The sequence below is a fragment of the Esox lucius genome, chromosome 1 (genome assembly GCF_011004845.1).
Source record: "Esox lucius isolate fEsoLuc1 chromosome 1, fEsoLuc1.pri, whole genome shotgun sequence".
NCBI lineage: Eukaryota > Metazoa > Chordata > Actinopteri > Esociformes > Esocidae > Esox > Esox lucius.
Genome location: NC_047569.1, coordinates 33107626 through 33126296, shown reverse-complemented (window position 1 = coordinate 33126296; position 18671 = coordinate 33107626). Strand labels below are relative to the sequence as shown.

The following is an 18671-nucleotide window of genomic DNA, read 5'->3' as shown; positions in this document are numbered from 1 at the left end:
AGGAAGAGAGTGAGAGAGAGGAGGAGAGGGGAGGAACGGGAGGGGAAGAGAGAGGAGGAGAGAGAAGAAGGGAGGGGGCGGTGCACGAGAGATGGAAGGGGAGTGGCTTTGAGCCGGAGAGAAACGGCAGCGGTGCGTCGTTGGACCAAGAAAGAGAGGGAGGGCTAGAGAGAGATCCAGAGGAGGAGAGGGGGCTTCCAGACTGGATGGCCCCAGCGGTGCCTTTATGGAGCATGGGCCAGGTTCTAGGATTCTCCCACTGCAGTGAGTGTCGGCTTTTGTCTCCCTGTCTGTTTTTCTGTCCCGTCCTCATCTATCTGTACTGGCCGTAGATGCGAGTGGCGGTCGATCTCTGCTCTTACTCTCTTCAACTGTCTCCATCTCTTTCTCTAGCTCGCTCCCCTTCGATAAACACATGGTTTTGATGTATGGATGGATGAGTGCTGTAGCAGACACACCTTTCATTGTTGTGGGTGTTGTTTCATCTCTGTGCGTCTCCTTGATTCTGCGCCTACGCGTGTGGTTGTGTGTACATGCGTGTGGGTTTTGTCTGTGTGTCTGTTTGAGAGAAAGGAGGATGAAAAAAGGAGTGTTGTGCCGCCGCTTCTGTTCCCTCACCTCGCTCCAACCTGGTCGTCTCCACCCACACTGCCATTCGTAATGTGTGTGTGCGTGCGTGCTTGCCTAGCAGTGAGTGTTTGTGTGAGCTCGTCAGGGAGTGTTTATGCAGGTGTTTACATTTCAGGGTCTCTCTCACAGTTACCGGCTGGTAGGTGTACTGGCTGATCTGAGGCAGTAGGCTAACTAATGTACAGGCCTCTTTGCTCCGCTTGAGTCGACATATAGGAGCGGAGCTAGCATCTAGCGTGCTGTGCACAAACATTGCCACAATTATGTCTAGCCTATGCTAACGGTAAGGATTTCTCAATCTAGTATCCACTTATTTTTGATGTTACACAATGGAAATGATGTTTTCCTGTGGAGATCCGGTTATCAGTCTTGGAGTGGTGGTTTTGAGTGCGCTGCCATTCTTTTGTATGTGTTATAAAGATGCTTTAGTCGGTGGCAGTGAGAGCAAGACTGTGAGCTATCTTGATAGTGCCTGCTGCTATCTACAGCTTTTATGCAAATAGGACATGGTTGCCTCGGCAACGAAGACAACTTTGCAAACTTGCAGACACCGTAATGTGAAGATAGTGGTTGCATTCAGTCTGCAGTTTCACACGGAACGACGAGATGGCTATCCTCATTCAGTCCTTAATCAGTTTTTGGATCGGTTTTAGATATGCAACTGTTTGAATCACGCCGTGCATTTCAGAGCTGTGGTCATGCTACCTAGTCAGCTGTTATAAATATGCTTCTAACATGTATCTGAATGTCCTTTTCCACCCAGAGGAATATGGTTCCGTGTCATCCACACCTGATTCAACACCTCCCTGTACCGACGGTAAAGACACACAATGTACATGTTAAGAAATAGACCCCATGGACACATAAGCTCCTTATGTCAATGCCATGATATGAAATAATCGATCAAATCACATCAGAAACATCAAACTACTTCTCATTCAACGTTTAAGTCAAAAAATTTGATTGAGCATAGTGATGTATGCTTACACTGTACAATTCAGTCTCATTCTAGGATAAAGGATAAAATATACTTGGTTGGTCATTTTATGTCTTGTGATTTTAAAGGGATTGCATTGTCAAGGTATTTGACATTACACTGTCTCAGAAATGAATAACAAAAAGATTATATTTAAAGGAAACGTTTATGAATGCAATACCATCGCACATTATAGGCTGTTTTTTCTATGCATGTTGTCTCTCAAGGTGGGAATGAGGAGTCTGAACTGTACGACCTGCAGACAGCCAGGGAGTGGTCGGACCAAGACGACGGGGGTCCAGAGGATGATGATGGCGCAGCTTCATCCCCCTCTATTTGGGGTACCCCACGACAGAATTCCTTTGAGCTTACGTTCTCCTACATCGCCATAGCCGAGGCAGAGGTGGGCGGGGTCTCACGACACCATCGTGACCCGTTAACCGGGAGCCGGCGCAGGGTCGGAGCCAGGGCGGGCCGAAGCCTACTGAGCCGCACGGACACAGCAGAAACCCTTCTCCCTCTGGACTCCCCTGACGAGGAGTGGGAGACACACGCCCTCCTCGGCCCAGACGAGGAGGAGAGGAACCTCGGCAGACAAACTCAGATGGGCCGGGACCAGGATGAGGAGGAGGTCCACACACTGACTGAGTCGGTCCAGGCCAGAGAGGAGGAGAACAGGGAGAGGGAAGAGAGGGTGGAGAGGGAGATCCACCGACCGGCGGAGATAGTCCTGCCATTTATCACAGAGACTGAGACTCAGGAGAGGACCACGGGTCCCATGGGAAGAGAGGAGGAATCCCTGGAGCCCAGGCTCGGCAGCCCCTCAGCCAGCCAGCAGGGTGAGCCCATGTGGAGGGCAGTGGGGATCTGGGTGAAGCTGTCTGGATGTGAGGTAGATTAGGGTTTGGGAGTGGAGTTACCAGCCTGGGCCTGTTTGTAAAAACAGGGGCTAGTGCATCTCTTGGCGTGTGCTATTTCTCAACACCACTATGTTGCTCCAGGGTGTATGGGTGTGAATTTTGTATGAAAGTGAAGGCTGTCAAACGTTAAACTTAATCTTACACTTAAGAGCCATTAGCAACTTAGAAACACTAGTACTAGCTTGGTAGCTAGCTAGTATGTCTAGCTAAGTCATTTGTTGTCACATAAAGCACCGCACTAGTAGTTTAAAATGAGATGCAGTATGGTTTATGTAACGGAAAACCACAGTATGTACATGAATCGGCTACCTAAAGGAAAAAGAACTCATGGATGGCTAACTGTGTTGCGTGTTTTGTTTTGCCCTTTAAAGGGTCAGGGCTTAAGAGGTTCTGCACAGTGAAGAACTGCTGATGATTGACGTTGTCAAAGAAGTGTCTCATTCGATGATACGGAAATGTTACAGGACCATACAACACACTCAAAAAGAAGTTTTGCTAATATTGTGTGTGTGTGTCTCTGTTTGGGTGTCTTACTCACACACCATGACCACATATGACATCAGACACAACTGTGCCTTAGGCTTCCTGGTTTCCATGCTCATCGCTGTTGTGTAGAATCAGGCATATTTAAGATTGCTAAAGCTCTGTTTAGTGTATAGATTAAGCTAATGTACATTACTAAAGCTCTGTTTAGTGTATAGATTAAGCTAATGTACATTACTAAAGCTCTGTTTAGTGTATAGATTAAGCTAATGTACATTACTAAAGCTCTGTTTAGTGTATAGATTAAGCTAATGTACATTACTAAAGCTCTGTTTAGTGTATAGATTAAGCTAATGTACATTACTAAAGCTCTGTTTAGTGCATAGATTAAGCTAATGTACTTTACTAAAGCTCTATCGTTGTATACATGAGGCTAAGGTAGCTAAAGCTCTGTTCATTGCATAGGTAAGTCTAAAGGTAGACAACAGAAGCTCTTTAGCATAACCTTTAGATTGTAAAGGTTATGCTGTCTCAGTTCATTGTATAGTATGTGTGGCCAACATAGATTGCTAAAACTCACTTCCTTGTACCCTATGTAATGTAGTTGAGGCATAGGTAAATTATAAATTGTTATGACAAATCACATTTCCCCTTCACATTTCCAGAGTGACGACATCATCCCAATACACTCATGTCTGTTTCTCAGCAGGATCAATGCCTGCTAAGCTTGAGTCCCCCGTCACCATGGAAACCCCAGTCAAACTGCTCACTGCTGTGCTACCAAGCGGCAGTCTCACAGATGACGTGTCGCCACTGTCCCCCTCCTCCATTTCCCCGAGCACTCAGGAAGAGCTTGCCAGCAAGCAGTGGTCTTCAGCTGTCGACCCGTCAGAAGGCCCAACTATATGCACCCACATCACAGGTAATGTTGTTCTAGGACACATTATCTCTGTCCTTTATTTGTGCGAGACATTATCTCTTTTGTTCGTTTGTAGTCATTTCATTATCTCTTTTGTCCTTTTGAATTCTACCTTAACTTGAGAAAACGCTGATTTGGTGCATCTGCCATTCCATGTCCTTGCTGTAATAACCACATTTGAAGTAAAACACATTGTCTTATATTAGCTGGTGTATCTGCTGCTCTTATTGGTCACTGCCTTATGGTCACGTTAGAATGACGGCACCTGACGGAAAATAATGACTTCTACTCGGAAAACTTCTACTCTGTCTTGATATGTTGTTGAGAGCACAAAGCCTTTCTCAATCAATCCTTTTTAATCAATACTCAAAGTAAAGGAAATATCCGATTCCCCAGTATCCATCTGTGCAACATGGACCCTGGAGTAGATACTCTGCTGTGGGCCCTGAGTGTTGCTTTTCGTGTGCATGAAAACATTCCCTTGGGATTCCAGTGGGTAACGGCCTAATTGTGCTGAAAACATCTGTCTGTCAGTCCGTCTGTATGTCTGCTCTGACATACACTCTGACTCCCGAATCTCTCCTTATCCCTTGTAACATGATAGAGAGAGTGAAAGAGGGATCAGGGAAGAGAGAAAGATGGATGGAGAGGAAACGAGAGAGCAAGGTTGAGAGATGAAATCTAGATTCCCTGGCATCCATGTGCGATAGCGGTGGCTGTTCAAGTGGGGTGTCAGTCATTATGTCCCTTCAGGTTATCCCCCAGTCTTTTTATAGTGGCTGGACTGTGTTATACGACTGTCAGCTTCCCCTCTAACCGACCAAGGTGATTAATGGCTGCCCAAGATGATGACAGGCTTCAAGTGTTTTATAAATATAATGCCAGGCAAACCATGTGGTTCCTGTATCAGAATGTGGCTGAACTAATTTTCTCCCCATTTCTTTTGTGAGTTTACGGTACGCTAACAAGTTAAAGGTTAACCCACTGGATATGTATGTTGGAGTTCTAAGCCTGTTTTAGTACACACACAAAAAGGCTTCTGTGGAAGTTGTTCTGTCCCTTTCGAGGAATCTTTTAGTGCATGTTGAACCCTTTTTGGTTCTGTGTAGAACCTGGGCAGGCCAGGCACCTGCAAGTTGGATCTTTGTAATTGGTTGGAAGCCGGCAAGCTTAATCGCAGGTGGAATTGTCCTGGTTGGGTGAGCAGTGTCATATGAAGCAGAATGGCTTTGTGACTTGTGCACCAGTAGATACATTTCAAACGGGCTGTAGATTTACTGTGAAGTCAATGCTGTAAATGCAAAATGTGCATTTCATAATTGGAAACACTAAAATCAAAAATGAAAAGGGTCTCTTCAAATTAAAACTGTACGAGAGCCCCTAAACGTTTTCAAAGGAACAGTTTTGTTCTTGAAATTGAGAAAGCAAAGGGTTTATTGTTTCCCCAATAGTAGAATCCTCTTGCAATTGTTTTCTTTTCAGAGTATACATGTGCTGCGTAGATCTGTCTATGTCTGTGTTCATGTTGTGGTCCTTATCATTGTTGTAGTCTTTGATGTCTGTGAAGTGGTCGGTGTCCGTGAATTGGTCTGGGTCTCTTTTGTGGTCTGTATCCATGTTGTGGGTTGTCTCCATGTTGTAGTCTAAGTTGTGGTCTGTGTTTATGTTGTGGTCTGTGTCCGGGTTGTGGTATTTTTCTATGTTGTGCTTTGTGTCCGTGTTGTGGTCTGTGTCCGTGTTGGTGTCTGTGTCTATGTTGTGGTCTGTGTCCAGGTTGTGGTCTGTGCCCGTCTTCTGGTTGATGTCAATGTTATGGTCTGTGTCCGTGTTGTGGTCTGTGTCCGTGTTGTGGTCTGTGTCCGTGTTGTGGTCTGTGTCCGTGTTGTGGTCTGTGTCCATGTTGTGGTCTGTGTCCAGGTTGTGGTCTGTGTCCGTGTTGTTGTCTGTGCCCGTCTTCTGGTTGATGTCAATGTTATGGTCTGTGTCCGTGTTGTTGTCTGTGTCCGTGTTGTGGTCTGTGTCCGTGTTGTGGTCTGTGTCCGTGTTGTGGTCTGTGTCCGTGTTGTGGTCTGTGTCCGTGTTGTTGTCTGTGCCCGTCTTCTGGTTGATGTCAATGTTATGGTCTGTGTCCGTGTTGTTGTCTGTGTCCGTGTTGTGGTCTGTGTCCGTGTTGTGGTCTGTGTCCAGGTTGTGGTCTGTGTCTGTGCTGTGGTCTGTGTCCGTTTTGTGGTCTGTGTTTATGTTGTGGTATGTGTCCAGGTTGTGGTCTTTGTCCATGTTGTGGTCTGTGTCTGTGTTTATGTTGTGGTCTGTGTTTATGTTGTGGTATGTGACTGGGTTGTGGTATTTTTCTATGTTGTGGTCTCTGTCCATGTTGTGGTCTGTGTCCGTGTTGTGGTCTGTGTTTATGTTGTGGTATGTGTCCAGGTTGTGGTCTTGGTCCGTGTTGTGGTCTGTGTTTATGTAGTGGTATGTGTCTGTGTTGTGGTCTGTATCTGTGTTATGGTCTGTGTTTATGTTGTGGTATGTGTCCAGGTTGTGGTCTTTGTCCGTGTTGTGGTCTGTGTCTGTGTTGTGGTCTGTGTTTATGTTGTGGTATGTGTCCGGGTTGTGGTATTTTTCTGTGTTGTGGTCTCTGTCCATGTTGTGGTCTGTGTCCGTGTTGTGGTCTCTGTCTATGGGCCTGGGATAATGTGTCTGTGAGTTTCTAGTGGTTTTGTTTATATAAGCTACATTTCTGCCAGCATGTCAAAGTCCAGTACTTGTAGGTATGTGTGAATAGTGGGTGTCGTATCTCTACAGTATATCTGTCTGTCCCTATTGGAGTCTCCATGAGTCTTCATGGGGATGGCCCCTATTGGTCACATTATTTTTGGCAGGCGGGTCTCTGTACTGCTGACGGGGCAGGGGAGGCCAAAAACAGCTCAGAGTGGAGAGGGAGAGTGCAGGGGAACCGAGGGAGAGACAGAGGGAGAGGGAGAGAGAAGCGAGGATCGCCTGAGCAGCAATCAAAAATGGCCAACATTAACGGTAAGGCCGTGGCTAGTGCTGAAAAGATGGAGATCACTGGAGACAGTCTTGGTCAGCCCTGACGTCCAACAGTGACTCGATTGGGCGGGGTGGCAGGTGGCTACATGCAAGGCAGAATCGGAGTGTTCTAGCTTGTAATAGCTTCTTTTAGCATGTAGGGACTATTTATCTGGGTGTTTGTGTGTGTAGGCTTGAAGCGTAATCAGTGGGTCTGTGCCCCATCTGACATGGTTTCGCCTTCAAGACCAGCTCAAGCTTACAACATGTATGGTTCTATTTGTAATTGCTCAAAACACGATTGAAGCAGCATTTCAACTGACCGATATTTTCACACTGATTTGTGTTTTTAACCAACCCATCAGATTTTTCAGCTGTCTTTCAGGGATAATTTAAATGGTCAAAAGAAGAATTAGTAAAAAAAAAAAAAAAAAAGAAAATTTTTCTCCTGTGTAAATGCAGCCAAATAGATGTACTGTATATATTCGAAATGGGCTGCCTTTGGCAACTGAGCCTGAAAATATTTGGAAACATTTTGGGATGTCCTACAGGCCGTCTAGAAAAATGTCTATCTAAGTTTGATGGAGGTAGATCTGCCTGTAGAGGTAAAGAATATGTCAAGTCAAGCTGTAAAATGTCAGACTGTTGATTTGCTATGTTGTTGCCACGATTTAGTAGTTTATTAATTCATTAGTTAATTCAATAAATGAATCAGTGGTTGCAGTATTCTATTTCATGGTGGTATAAGAGCATGCTGCAGTTAGCATCAATACAGCGGTTTTCCTAAGACCCTTACCTGGTCTGTAGTGTATGCGTGTGGGTATGTATGTATATACACACAGGCATATACTGTATACGTGTGTGTGTGTATACTTCATATTGTCTGTTTCATTCTTACTGAGTAGACTTGAAACTTCAACCAGTAAAGGTATGGCTTTTCATAAATGCCCTTCTGCTGGATAGTTGCAGTGGGTCATGTTTCTGCCCCGACATTGCTGTCCCTTCAGTGTGTTTCTTTTCTTAGTGCACTTAATGGACCTTCTGTGTGCTGGTAAATGTCTCCAAGTCCCGTCACATCAGGAGGCCTGTGTACTTCTGTACTGTAGTTCCACCTGTCTGGACAAGGGGCAGGTGTGTGCACCATGAGCTTTCAGGCTATTAATAATGTGTGGTAATGTCTATAAATAGTCCACCTGCTGGTCAGATGGGTTCAAATCGGTCACACTGATAGTAGTGGAATAATGACATCCAGCCTTTTGATCGTGTCCCAGGCTCTTGCATGTTGAGACTGTAGTGATTCTGTGGTGTTCAGCTTCATTTCACTGGGCCCCGGGTGTTGGTTTGAATTACAGCTAACTTAACTCAGCCGAGGGATCAGGCCAGCGAGCCGCCATTTTGGCTTTGAGAGGGGCCCAGTTGCAGCGGCTCCAGTTGCTGGGTAACTAATCAAGAGAGACGGACGAGGTACGGGTGGTGGGGGGCGGGGGGGCGGCCTGAGGACTGTCAGCAGGTGCTCCCCCCTCTCCCTTCCTCCATTAAGCAAGGCTATATTTAGTAGCGGCTAGGCCTGACTTCTCCCACTGCTCCTCTGCGCTGTCCGTCTCCGCGGCGTTCAGCTGAAAGGCCTTCTGGCCCACTGAGCAGTGGAGAGCCAAACAGGGACTGACTGCATGGTGATGCCGTGGGTGTTTTGTCAAAAGGCACAAAGGCAGAGACTCTTGCAGGCCCGACTGCCTCGACTGCCTTCAGCATGTGACAGATCATGACCCTTGAGAGGGTGGTATGCACTGGCCTGTCTGTTCCCTCCCCCCACCCTGTTCTAATAAAGACCCTCGGCATACGTGTTGGCTGTCACTTCATAATCTGTTGCAATGTGAACACGTGGACCGTCGTGCGACAGACGTTCCTCATTTCTCCCCTACTTGTTCACACATCTGTCTGTTCTCCCTCTCATCCCTCTATTGACGCCCCCCCCCCCGTCCCCGCCCCCCCCAGTGATGGATCTGATCTACTGGAAGGACGTGGAGCGTACTGGCATTGTGTTCACCGGGCTGGTGGTGGGCCTGCTGTCCCTGTTCCAGCTCAGCATCATCACCGTCATCTCCACCGTCTGCCTGGCTGTCATGTGCTTCACCGTCTCGGTCAGCCTCTACTACAGATTCCTGCACCTGCTGAACATGGGAGATGGAGTGCACCCCTTTCAGTGAGTCACCTGGCATGTGCGTTGGGACAGGTTGGGAGGTGTGCCTTGTGCCCTTTCTGAAATCAGCCTGGCCGCAGATCCAACTTTCTCTGAATCCTTTATTTGCCAGACCGAGATGCTTCCTGATGTTTCTGAGCATGTGCAGATCACGTCCTGCACGTGTTTATTTAGCAAGAGCTTCAGAAAACTCTGGATCCTTAAATGGTATTATCCTCAGCCACGGGCGTACATTTGATTCCCCCATTCTCTTATCTTCCGTTCTCTTTTCTTCTTTTCTCCTCTCCTTATAACCTGTCCTCTCCTTTGTTCCCCCTCTCCATTCAAAACATTATTGTGCCATTTGTAAACTGCTACAGTTCACTGTTGGAAAACAGACTATGATAAACATGGAAATGATTGATAGGCCCCTCTAGAGTCTACTACAGACAGGAGGATAGAGTCCACTACAGGCAGGAGGATAGAGTCCACTACAGGCAGGAGGATAGAGTCCACTACAGGCAGGAGGGTAGAGTCCACTACAGACAGGAGGATAGAGTCCACTACAGACAGGAGGATAGAGTCCACTACAGACAGGAGGGTAGAGTCCACTACAGACAGGAGGGTAGAGTCCACTACAGACAGGAGGGTAGAGTCCACTACAGACAGGAGGGTAGAGTCCACTACAGACAGGAGGATAGAGTCCTCTACAGACAGGAGGATAGAGTCCTCTACAGACAGGAGGATAGAGTCCTCTACAGACAGGAGGATAGAGTCCACTACAGACAGGAGGATAGAGTCCACTACAGACAGGAGGATGGAGTCAACTATAAAGGATTTATATTTCTTCATCAGTGGTCTCAGCCACCAGTTGTGGTACACTTGAGTAGACCCTTAATAAAGATAGTAATTATAATTTATTTGAAATTCTACTGTGGTTTACTACAGCCCATAACATTGCTTTGACCTTTCACAGTGGTTTACTACAGCCCATTACATTGCTTTGACCTTTTACAGTGGTTTATTAAAGCCTGTTACATTGCTCTGACCTTTTACAGTGGTTTATTAAAGCCTGTTACATTGCTCTGACCTTTTACAGTGGTTTACTACAGCCCATTACATTGCTTTGACCTTTTACAGTGGTTTATTAAAGCCTGTTACATTGCTCTGACCTTTTGCAGTGGTTTACTACTGTAAAACCACTGTAAAAGTGGTTTTACAGCCAGCCTGTAAAACCAGCCAGCCTGTTGATCATATGTATAGTTCAATTCTTACCACATTCATTCAAGAAAAAGCTTTACTTAGGTCAGGAAAATAAACAATGTGATACTTAGAGAACAGGGCTGGAAAATTAGGATTTCACGGACTGCTCACAGACATAAAAAAGTACTAAATGTATTTCTCACTTCATAGTATAGTTGTCTCTTGTTGTGATAATGTTGTATAATGTATTTTTTTTTGCATCCAAGATATTGGTAGAGCTATGGATTGCAGTGTAGAAAATGTAGTTCTGCTTCTAATGTACCTGTCAATTCTTTATTATGTTATTTCTGATCTGCTGTGCAAACCCCTAGCTAATGAAAATACTAAACTCCTCCCCTCTTCCTCAGCTCGCCTCTCCACTCGTTCATCTTCCCCCCTCTATCATCTTCTCTGGTAATGCCGTGAGAGTAGCATTCAGTAATAGGTTGGAATTGGTTAGATTCGGTTCACCCCTCAAAATAAATTCAGACTGGTCCAGTCCAATAATTTAGGCTGACCGCCGCTGGTTGATGAATAGTTGGTCATCCATAATCAGAATGCTATTTGTACCTCAGCCTCATGGTAACCTCAGACGGCGCTATCAGACTCGTTGTGTACCCATCTGTGGGTGCCGTGGTAAAGATGTATACGTACACAGCTCTGGAAAAAATTAATAGGCCACTGCACCTTTTTCTTTCCTTTCCAAAAAAAAGTAGAAAAGGAAGGTTTTGAGTGAGGAACCGAAGGGTTAAAATTAAGAGACCACTGCAAAATTGAACCCCTTCTGTTCCTCGCTCAAAACTTTCCTTTTCAACTTTTCTGGAAAGGAAAGAAAAAGGCCCATTGGTCTCTTAATTAGTTCCGGAGCTGTGTGTGTTTATATCAGTCAGTAATCAACGTTCTCTCTTTCCTCTTACCTCATCTTGAGCTCTTTATTATTCTGCCACTCTTTCTCCATTTCTTTCTCCCTGTACTTCTCCATCACTGTCTTTAATGCTCCCCCCCCCCTCTTTTTAGGTCATATCTAGATCTGGACATCAGTTTCAGTGGAGAGCAGGCTGAAAATTACATGCAAAAGGCCATTGTTACAGTCATCTCAGCTGCAGACTCACTCAAGAATCTCTTCCTGGTTGCAAACCTCTTGGACTCACTCAAGGTGAGTGTGGCTGTGCACAGGGCCTCATGCATACAGACTTCATTTTAAATTGGCAAGAATATGGCAGAGTACATTTTAATGTCCTGCCGTTCACTGTACACAAGGAAGCCCTGAGACGTACTACAACCCTCCGCCCCAACCTTTGTACTCTACTCCCCCCTCTCCCCCTCTCCCTCTCAACCCATCCTCTCTCCTCTCTCTCCCCCCTCTCCCTCCCAGTCTTTCTCCTCTCTCGCCCCCTCCGCTGCCTGTCTCTAGGAAATTGCTTCCCTTCCCCTCCTCATCCTTTGAATCCAGTCCAATATTGTGGTCTAGCATTTTCCTTTGTGTCCTTTCCAGTTAGCCTCACCATTACTACTTCTGGCTGTCCAGGCTCCTCTCTTTCATGAGAGCAGACATACGTCATTCCCCCCCTCAGTCCATCCATATTTCTCCCGCTGCCTTGACATCAGCAAGCCTCCCCATTAGCTACCGATGACAGCCCTGCAATGCCTGCTGTATCTCTCATTATTTCTGATCATAGACAAAAATTGTTGTCCGTAACAAACTGCACCCACATCTCACTGCGGGTTATACCATTTTGTTTTTGCAAGCGCAATTGCAGGTTTGATTTTGTACTAGTACCGCTGAATGAGTTCCAAAACACTGATGCGAAGTGTGTTGGGTATTTACTGACTTAGCGTTGAGGACTAATACACAGAAACAAATGGGTCAGACTTGAAGGGTAACCCTGTCTCAAGTGTCCTCTCTAGAAACAATATACGATTACAACGTGGTAATGTTCATGCAAAGGTTTCATTCTTCCCCACCTTCAGATACACAAGATGTGACAAGTTTAAACTGTTTCTTTACAACTGACTGATGATGAAGCATTTTGATCATGAAGATGAGTAGTTAGGACCGCCTTCAACGCAACGGTGCCTCTTAACTAGACAGTTCGGAAGAAGCAAACTTTGTTTCCGCATCATCATGTCTTCAGTAGTTATCTGAACTGGGCTTATGGGAGTCAGAGATACGGCATGACATTCCTCTGTGTATTTCCGTTAAGGTTAGGCTACTCTAGGTCAGTCAAATCACTGGAGTATCTGGAGCGTAATACAATATGTTCAGGAGGCTAAACCCCAAAACATGATTAACCTCATCTACAATTCCTTTTTCTATCCATATCATAAACCACTTCACTTGGTGCACACCAGTTGGCCAAATTAATTCATCCCCTAACAGGAATCGTGTGCTAATATCATCTGGTCAGAATTCCCTGACAAATATTGTACATTTCTGTAACACACTTGCCTTCTTAAGGATACTTTTCATGATTTGATCATTTATATGTTTGATATTGTTTTGTAGGCAAACTGCAATGCCCATGTTCAGAAAGCATTATGTTAGCGTTACAGCAGCAAACATCAGCCCCCTCCAGTTTTCAGTTCAGATATCTGGTCACCTTTTTTCTTGTTTGTTTATGTAGCGTATGTCATACATGTTCTCTTTACACTGTAACACTCCAAAGGGGGGGCTCCATGACAGTAGCATGCACTAGTACGGGAGCTAGCAGCAGGAGTCTGATTTCTGCACATTTATACTTCAAAACAAGTCGCTATGCTTAAGTATTTTTAATACATATTAAATACAAATATTGTCATGAAGTGAAAAGGCCCTAGGGTTAGTGGGTCATATCACTATAAGCGAGAGACAGGCAATGTGGCTGTTCCACTCAACCTGAGCACCCAGCGGGTCTCAACCCTGACCTGGCTGGTATGTGACACGGGACAGGACAAACACAGGTGCCTGCTCACCCAGTGAGAGGGGCGAGACAGTCTCCGTCATCTTCCAGAGGGTGATGGCGGGTGTCCTGTTTCAGGATGGGGTGTGGGCCACTGCGAGATGGTATCGACACCCCACTGGGTCGGTTTGCCCAACTTAGGAAGGGTTATGATGGGTGACCTGGCGAATATGCAATCAGTCAGTTGTCAGGAACCATGTGCAAACTGGGCGTACAATGGAACATATGTCACTGCAACAGATTTGCCACAAACTAGTGCTCCATTTTTTTGGGGCGCTCCTGTATTCCTCCGCTGGTTCACCATGACGATTGAATTGAATGTAGCTTCTAGTTCCAAGGGCCACTCGTACTTAATATGCTTCACGGTAAGCCGCTTTGATAAAATCTTCTGCTGACTAAATAGCCCTGATTTTATGTTGTGTTGGATGCGTGATGCAGAGTATAGTTTACTGTACATGTCGTGTGGTAATGCTTAATGTGTTTCCTTCCATGGTTTTAGCTTCTGGCCCTGATGTACCTGGTCACCTACCTGGGGGCCCTGTGTAATGGTCTTACTGTTTTCATAATCGGTAAGAATCACAACAGTATATGGCTATATTTGCCATTTAATAACAATCACAGTTCAATAGAGACCGGTCACATTTCCTTATGCACGCTGACATTGTTGCCTGCCACACTTCTAGCATTACACGTACAGACAACATTAATGATGCATTCTGGGATTTTTGGCCACTGGTTGTGAAAGAGCCACTGCCAAGCTAAAACTTGTCCCCAGGAATGTTATACTAGGTCGTGTATGTGCCGATATGTGCCAGCATGTGTATCTTGGAAGCCACTCGCTTTCAAACCTGTTATTTCATGGCTGACTGAGGTATTGCAGTGATTCAACTAATAATTTAAATGATAAGTAGAATAATAAGTAGATTATTGAAATATCAACAACATATTACACATCCAGGCCAAAATGGGAGGTTCAACTTTGTTGTCCTAAACTGCGTCTTTAAGTTCAAACAGCCTTTGAATTCAGTAACAGGAGTGTCTTGCATTATTGTTTGTCTGAAGGAGCTATTTCCTCAATGGAATAGCTCAGACTAACTCCTCCCTGTTGGTCTTCCTCCTGTCCTGTCCAGGTGTTATCACACTCTTCTCTGTTCCACTGTTCTACAAACAGCACCAGGTAAATGCTCACCCATCCACGCCACCTGTGCCCCAGATCAAGCCAGTGAAAGAAAGCACAGATAACTGCCATAACACAGGGAACAACATTAGGTCTCCATTAGCCAGAACAGTTTCAGTGTACCTTGAAATAGATTTTATTGACATCTGAAACGCTACTAAAGGGATGCGACTCCATTGTTCCATGAGAAATTCTATAATTTGGTGTAATGTTGGTGGACGAAAACCTTGTCTAAGGCGCTGCTCCATAATTTCAAATGGGTTAAGATCTGGTGACTGAAACAACCATCGCGTATATACAGAAGAAGCAAGTTGGGCAATCTCCATACCTCATGATTCTGCCAAACATCATCCAACAATCGCCACTCTTTCAGTCACTGAAATCTCTTCTAGCCATTTATACTTGACCCTAAGCAATTGATCGTAAGTTAATTCCACGCCTTATTTACTTAGGTGTTTGTTATAATTTTGCAGTTTCCTGTATGTTGGTCAACAGTTCAAATAAAGTTTGTCTTTGGCCATTCTCATCATTACCTCTTTAACTATTCCAGGAAAAAGTGGACAGCTTCTTTGCAGGAATTCAGGCCAAAATTGACAACGTCAAGGACACGTGAGTATGGCGCCCTCTTTCGTAAACAAAAGAGAAAGGCAACCAATTCTCGTTCCCTCTTGTATTTTTCCACTGCAGCTCTGAATACATTGAATTGAATTATTACACTGACTTAATTTGTATGGATGCCAGGATTTGGGGAAATGGCATAAGTCCATAACCTGTAAACCGCCGATGCGAATAAGACCAGGTTGTCTTGACGCCTGTCTCTAATACAGTCTCCAGAGAATTGCCCAAGGCGGTGGTCCCCCACCTGACCACACACCAGGCGGTGCTAAGCCCAAAACACAGTGAAGAATCGAGTCGGACGGAGGAGGAGGAGACGCAGGCTGTCACTCAGATGTCTTACTCAGCGGTCTGTGCTCTGAGTTCTGAAAGGCGGAGTTTCTGAGATTGTAGCGGGAGGGGGGTGGTTAAGCATGGGGCTGGACTATTACAATAGTATACGTTGGGGTGGGGGGTGGGGTCTAGTGAGTGAGAATGAGGGAATTGGAGGGATATCTGGGCGAGAATTGTTGTTTGAAGGGAAGGTTTATAAAACTCATGATTTTTGGTCCATGGCATTAAATGACCCACATGGGCGATTGGGACTTTCTGTGATAGAGGGACTTTCTGCAGACCAGTAGAATGAAATGACCGGTGATGGGAATCGCTAATTCTGGATACCAACAGCTGGGTACCTGGGAACACAGGACTTAGGGAAGTGACAGACTGTTCAAACTGAAGTGGTGAACCAGAACAGAACAGCCAGAGACCAGCAGGACTGGAGTTCACCTGCTCCTTAACACGGGATAGGACATGGTCAGTCCAGTGTCAGAGGTTAGAGGTCACCAAACCAGGGCTCATTATTATTCATTGTAGCAACACATTGAATCAGGATCTGAGACTTAGTGTGTTTGTAATGTGTGTGTGTGTGTGGGTGTATGTGTGTGTGTGTGTTGATATGCAGCTTGCCGTACTGAACCTGTTACCTGAGCGCTATTAAAACCATAACTGTTATTTTTCTTTTCAAATGTTTTGTTTCTGTTTGCCCACACTATCTTGTACACATCTGAGATATGCTTCCCACAATTGTCTCACTGCGTCTTCCATTCCCGTGTCATCATTCTACACAGCCGTTCAAGTGTTATGGATTATTTACTAATGATGCTGTAGGATGAAGTGTGCCAAAGCAGACCTAGCAGGCCTCTAAATGGATGTTCCTAAGTGTCTCACAACAGGACAATGAACAAAAATATGCACCGGGTAAAGATCTAAATCAATGTGAGAAGGAAAACGTATAAGAAATAGTAGTGTGAAAAAAGGAAATGTACTGATAAATGTATTGGAGGTAAATCCAGAGCAATCTGTCAGCGGCTGGAATAGGGTGCGGAAAGACGTGTACAGTATACGGATGCATTAATATAGAGACACTAGGCATCGAACTATGACGACCACAGGAAGTGGTAAAAGGCTAGGTGGAGAATGGAAAGGGAAGGAGGAGGCGGTATAACCGAAACATTCAGGCCCTATTATTCACAGAGAGGACACGCCTAGTGGATCCCCATCATGGACCGCTGCACTTAGCAGGACATCAGTGGATTGGGATGTGACTAGGAAGGTTTTCCCTCAAGGAAAGACAGAGAACCGTGTCGGGAAAAGCGGTGCAAGGAGGGTCAGAGGGACACATTCCCTTAAATGAACTGGGGGTCAGTGGCTTAGATCGCCAGGTGTTTGTACTTTTCGTCTTTGGAAGGTAAGAGGACATTCGGACCATTTTTTTGGCCTAGAGTTCCTGTTTCGGGGGGGGGTGGGGGGGGGGGTGAAGACATCACAAGTCTTGCAAGCGGCCTTGTCATCACAGACTTGGATAGACATCACATTTCTGTGTCCGTGTCTTTATGGTGTCTGTTCCAGCGTGGGCAGCTCCACGAAGGACATCTCCTTTTCAAAGTAGTCCATTTGTTTCTTCACGAGTGTACAATAATGTATTGCTTGATACCTTGTGATGACCCGGTTGGATGAAAGGATGGATGCCCTTAATGGCGATGTCTTCGCTGATACATGTTACATCCAACTTCAGTCCTCTATTCATCTCTATGTGGGTCCGTCCGTCCGTCCGTCCGTCCGCCCCCCCCCCCCCCATCGCCACTGATAACATAACTGAGTCTCTGACGGCAGAGTGTAATGATCCTGAGATTATCCCTGGCTTGACGGGGTGTTGTATATGTAGTAGGTGCCTTTCTGACCACAACCATGTTAGAGCATGACCTGAAGAAGTAGCTAGATAACGGCTTCCCAGGGATTTCCGTATAACAACCTATCCATGTTGGGCAAATGCCAAGGCTTTTCACAGAGTCGTTTCACAAAAAAAACGGATGATCATCCTTGTCAGCATTTCAGCGTATTGACACACTTCAGAATGTGCTGTCACTGAAATCTCCCTCTGCATCTGTTGATTTAGAGCTCATGCACTACTCCCATACCTGTCCGTTCATTTAGCCTAACTATCCCCTAGCCTTATTTTTAATATTGGATGTAACCAACTGTGGCAACCAAAGTGGCAGGACGTGATTGGATAATGTGTCCGGCTACCTTTCACTAGACTTCTCACTCCCTCATGTGATTGGTTTCCGAGAAGATTCTGCATCGTCCTATTAGAGAGGCCAGGACATCAATCACAGCAAAACAAAAATGAAATGTAATTAATTGTATTATGCATTGACATCCTTTTGTATTATCAAAACTCAAATGGGTACCCAAACTTTGAATATTGCAATAATCTATTCAAAACAAAATCTACAAAAATAAATAAGCATTTTGACATGAGTCGAGTGATTGATTCCTTTCACATTTTACACTGTGTGTGTTACAGACAGTATGTGCATGTGCAGGAGAAAGAGAGAACGCAAAGAAATTGCAAACAACTGTTTAAGAACCTATAATAAAGCTCAACAAAAATAAATATACAGTTATCCTTCCCAGTTGATGATCAGCTTTTTACCACAGGGAGGCGACAAAACCCAATCCATGTGCTTTGACACGGTCACAGATTGATTGCGAATAGTTCACCCTCCCAAATAAATCTTTTTGATTTACAATAAGACCTTTACACTGATAGACACTTTTCGGTTCAGAAAATCACCTTGAAATACTATTTTGCCTTAACTACATAATTTATGAGTCCAATCCAAATTTGACTAAGATCGGTCTCACTGGCCTTACAGCCAGTAGGTGGGCACGTGACAGAAGGAAATTGGCCTTACCTGGACAAGTCACAACATGCCCTGTTGAGTTCACCCTGACCTCAAGTTGGCGTTATAAATGTGTAATAAACCTTGTCTATTAAACCATTGATGAATTGTTATTTTTGTATAGCCTAAACTTTTTTCAAACTTCTTTTGATGCTCGAAATATCGACGTAACGCTTTCAAACGTGGGAAATCATACACGGGAAATCATACACTTTCAAAAGTGATTTGTTAAGTGTCAAAGAAAGGCTATCGGTTCCCAACCAGCTACTTGACAACCTCGAGGCGATATCGATGATAGACAGTTATCAGTTGGATGTAGCCTACATTTTTTACTTTA

The 18671-nt window shown here is 45.0% G+C and overlaps 1 protein-coding gene across 4 annotated transcripts; it reads left to right on the top strand.

The window, feature by feature from the left end:
* rtn2a (reticulon 2a) lies at positions 1-17909 on the top strand. Of its 4 annotated transcripts, none has more exons than XM_029120270.2 (10): positions 1-264; positions 1394-1447; positions 1834-2445; positions 3716-3931; positions 8951-9158; positions 11394-11532; positions 13815-13884; positions 14446-14492; positions 15043-15101; positions 15320-17909. In XM_029120270.2, exons 1-10 carry the CDS (start codon positions 207-209, stop codon positions 15393-15395), a joined length of 1539 nt encoding a protein of 512 aa, XP_028976103.2. In that variant the 5' UTR covers positions 1-206; the 3' UTR covers positions 15396-17909. The 4 variants fall into 4 exon arrangements, with proteins under 4 accessions (XP_028976103.2, XP_028976102.2, XP_028976105.2 ...); XM_029120269.2 differs by having other exon boundaries at positions 51-264; positions 3719-3931; XM_029120272.2 differs by lacking the exons at positions 1-264; positions 1394-1447; positions 1834-2445; positions 3716-3931 and adding an exon at positions 6819-6958.
* The last annotated feature ends 762 nt before the right edge of the window (positions 17910-18671 follow it).

Bases quoted from the DNA above. Each gene is read 5' to 3' on its own strand.
- rtn2a (XM_029120270.2), top strand. From the start codon at position 207: ATGGCCCCAGCGGTGCCTTTATGGAGCATGGGCCAGGTTCTAGGATTC. The intron at 1,448-1,833 runs GTAAAGACACAC...TTGTCTCTCAAG, and splicing joins AACACCTCCCTGTACCGACG to GTGGGAATGAGGAGTCTGAA. The intron at 15,102-15,319 runs GTGAGTATGGCG...TCTCTAATACAG, and splicing joins ATTGACAACGTCAAGGACAC to TCTCCAGAGAATTGCCCAAG.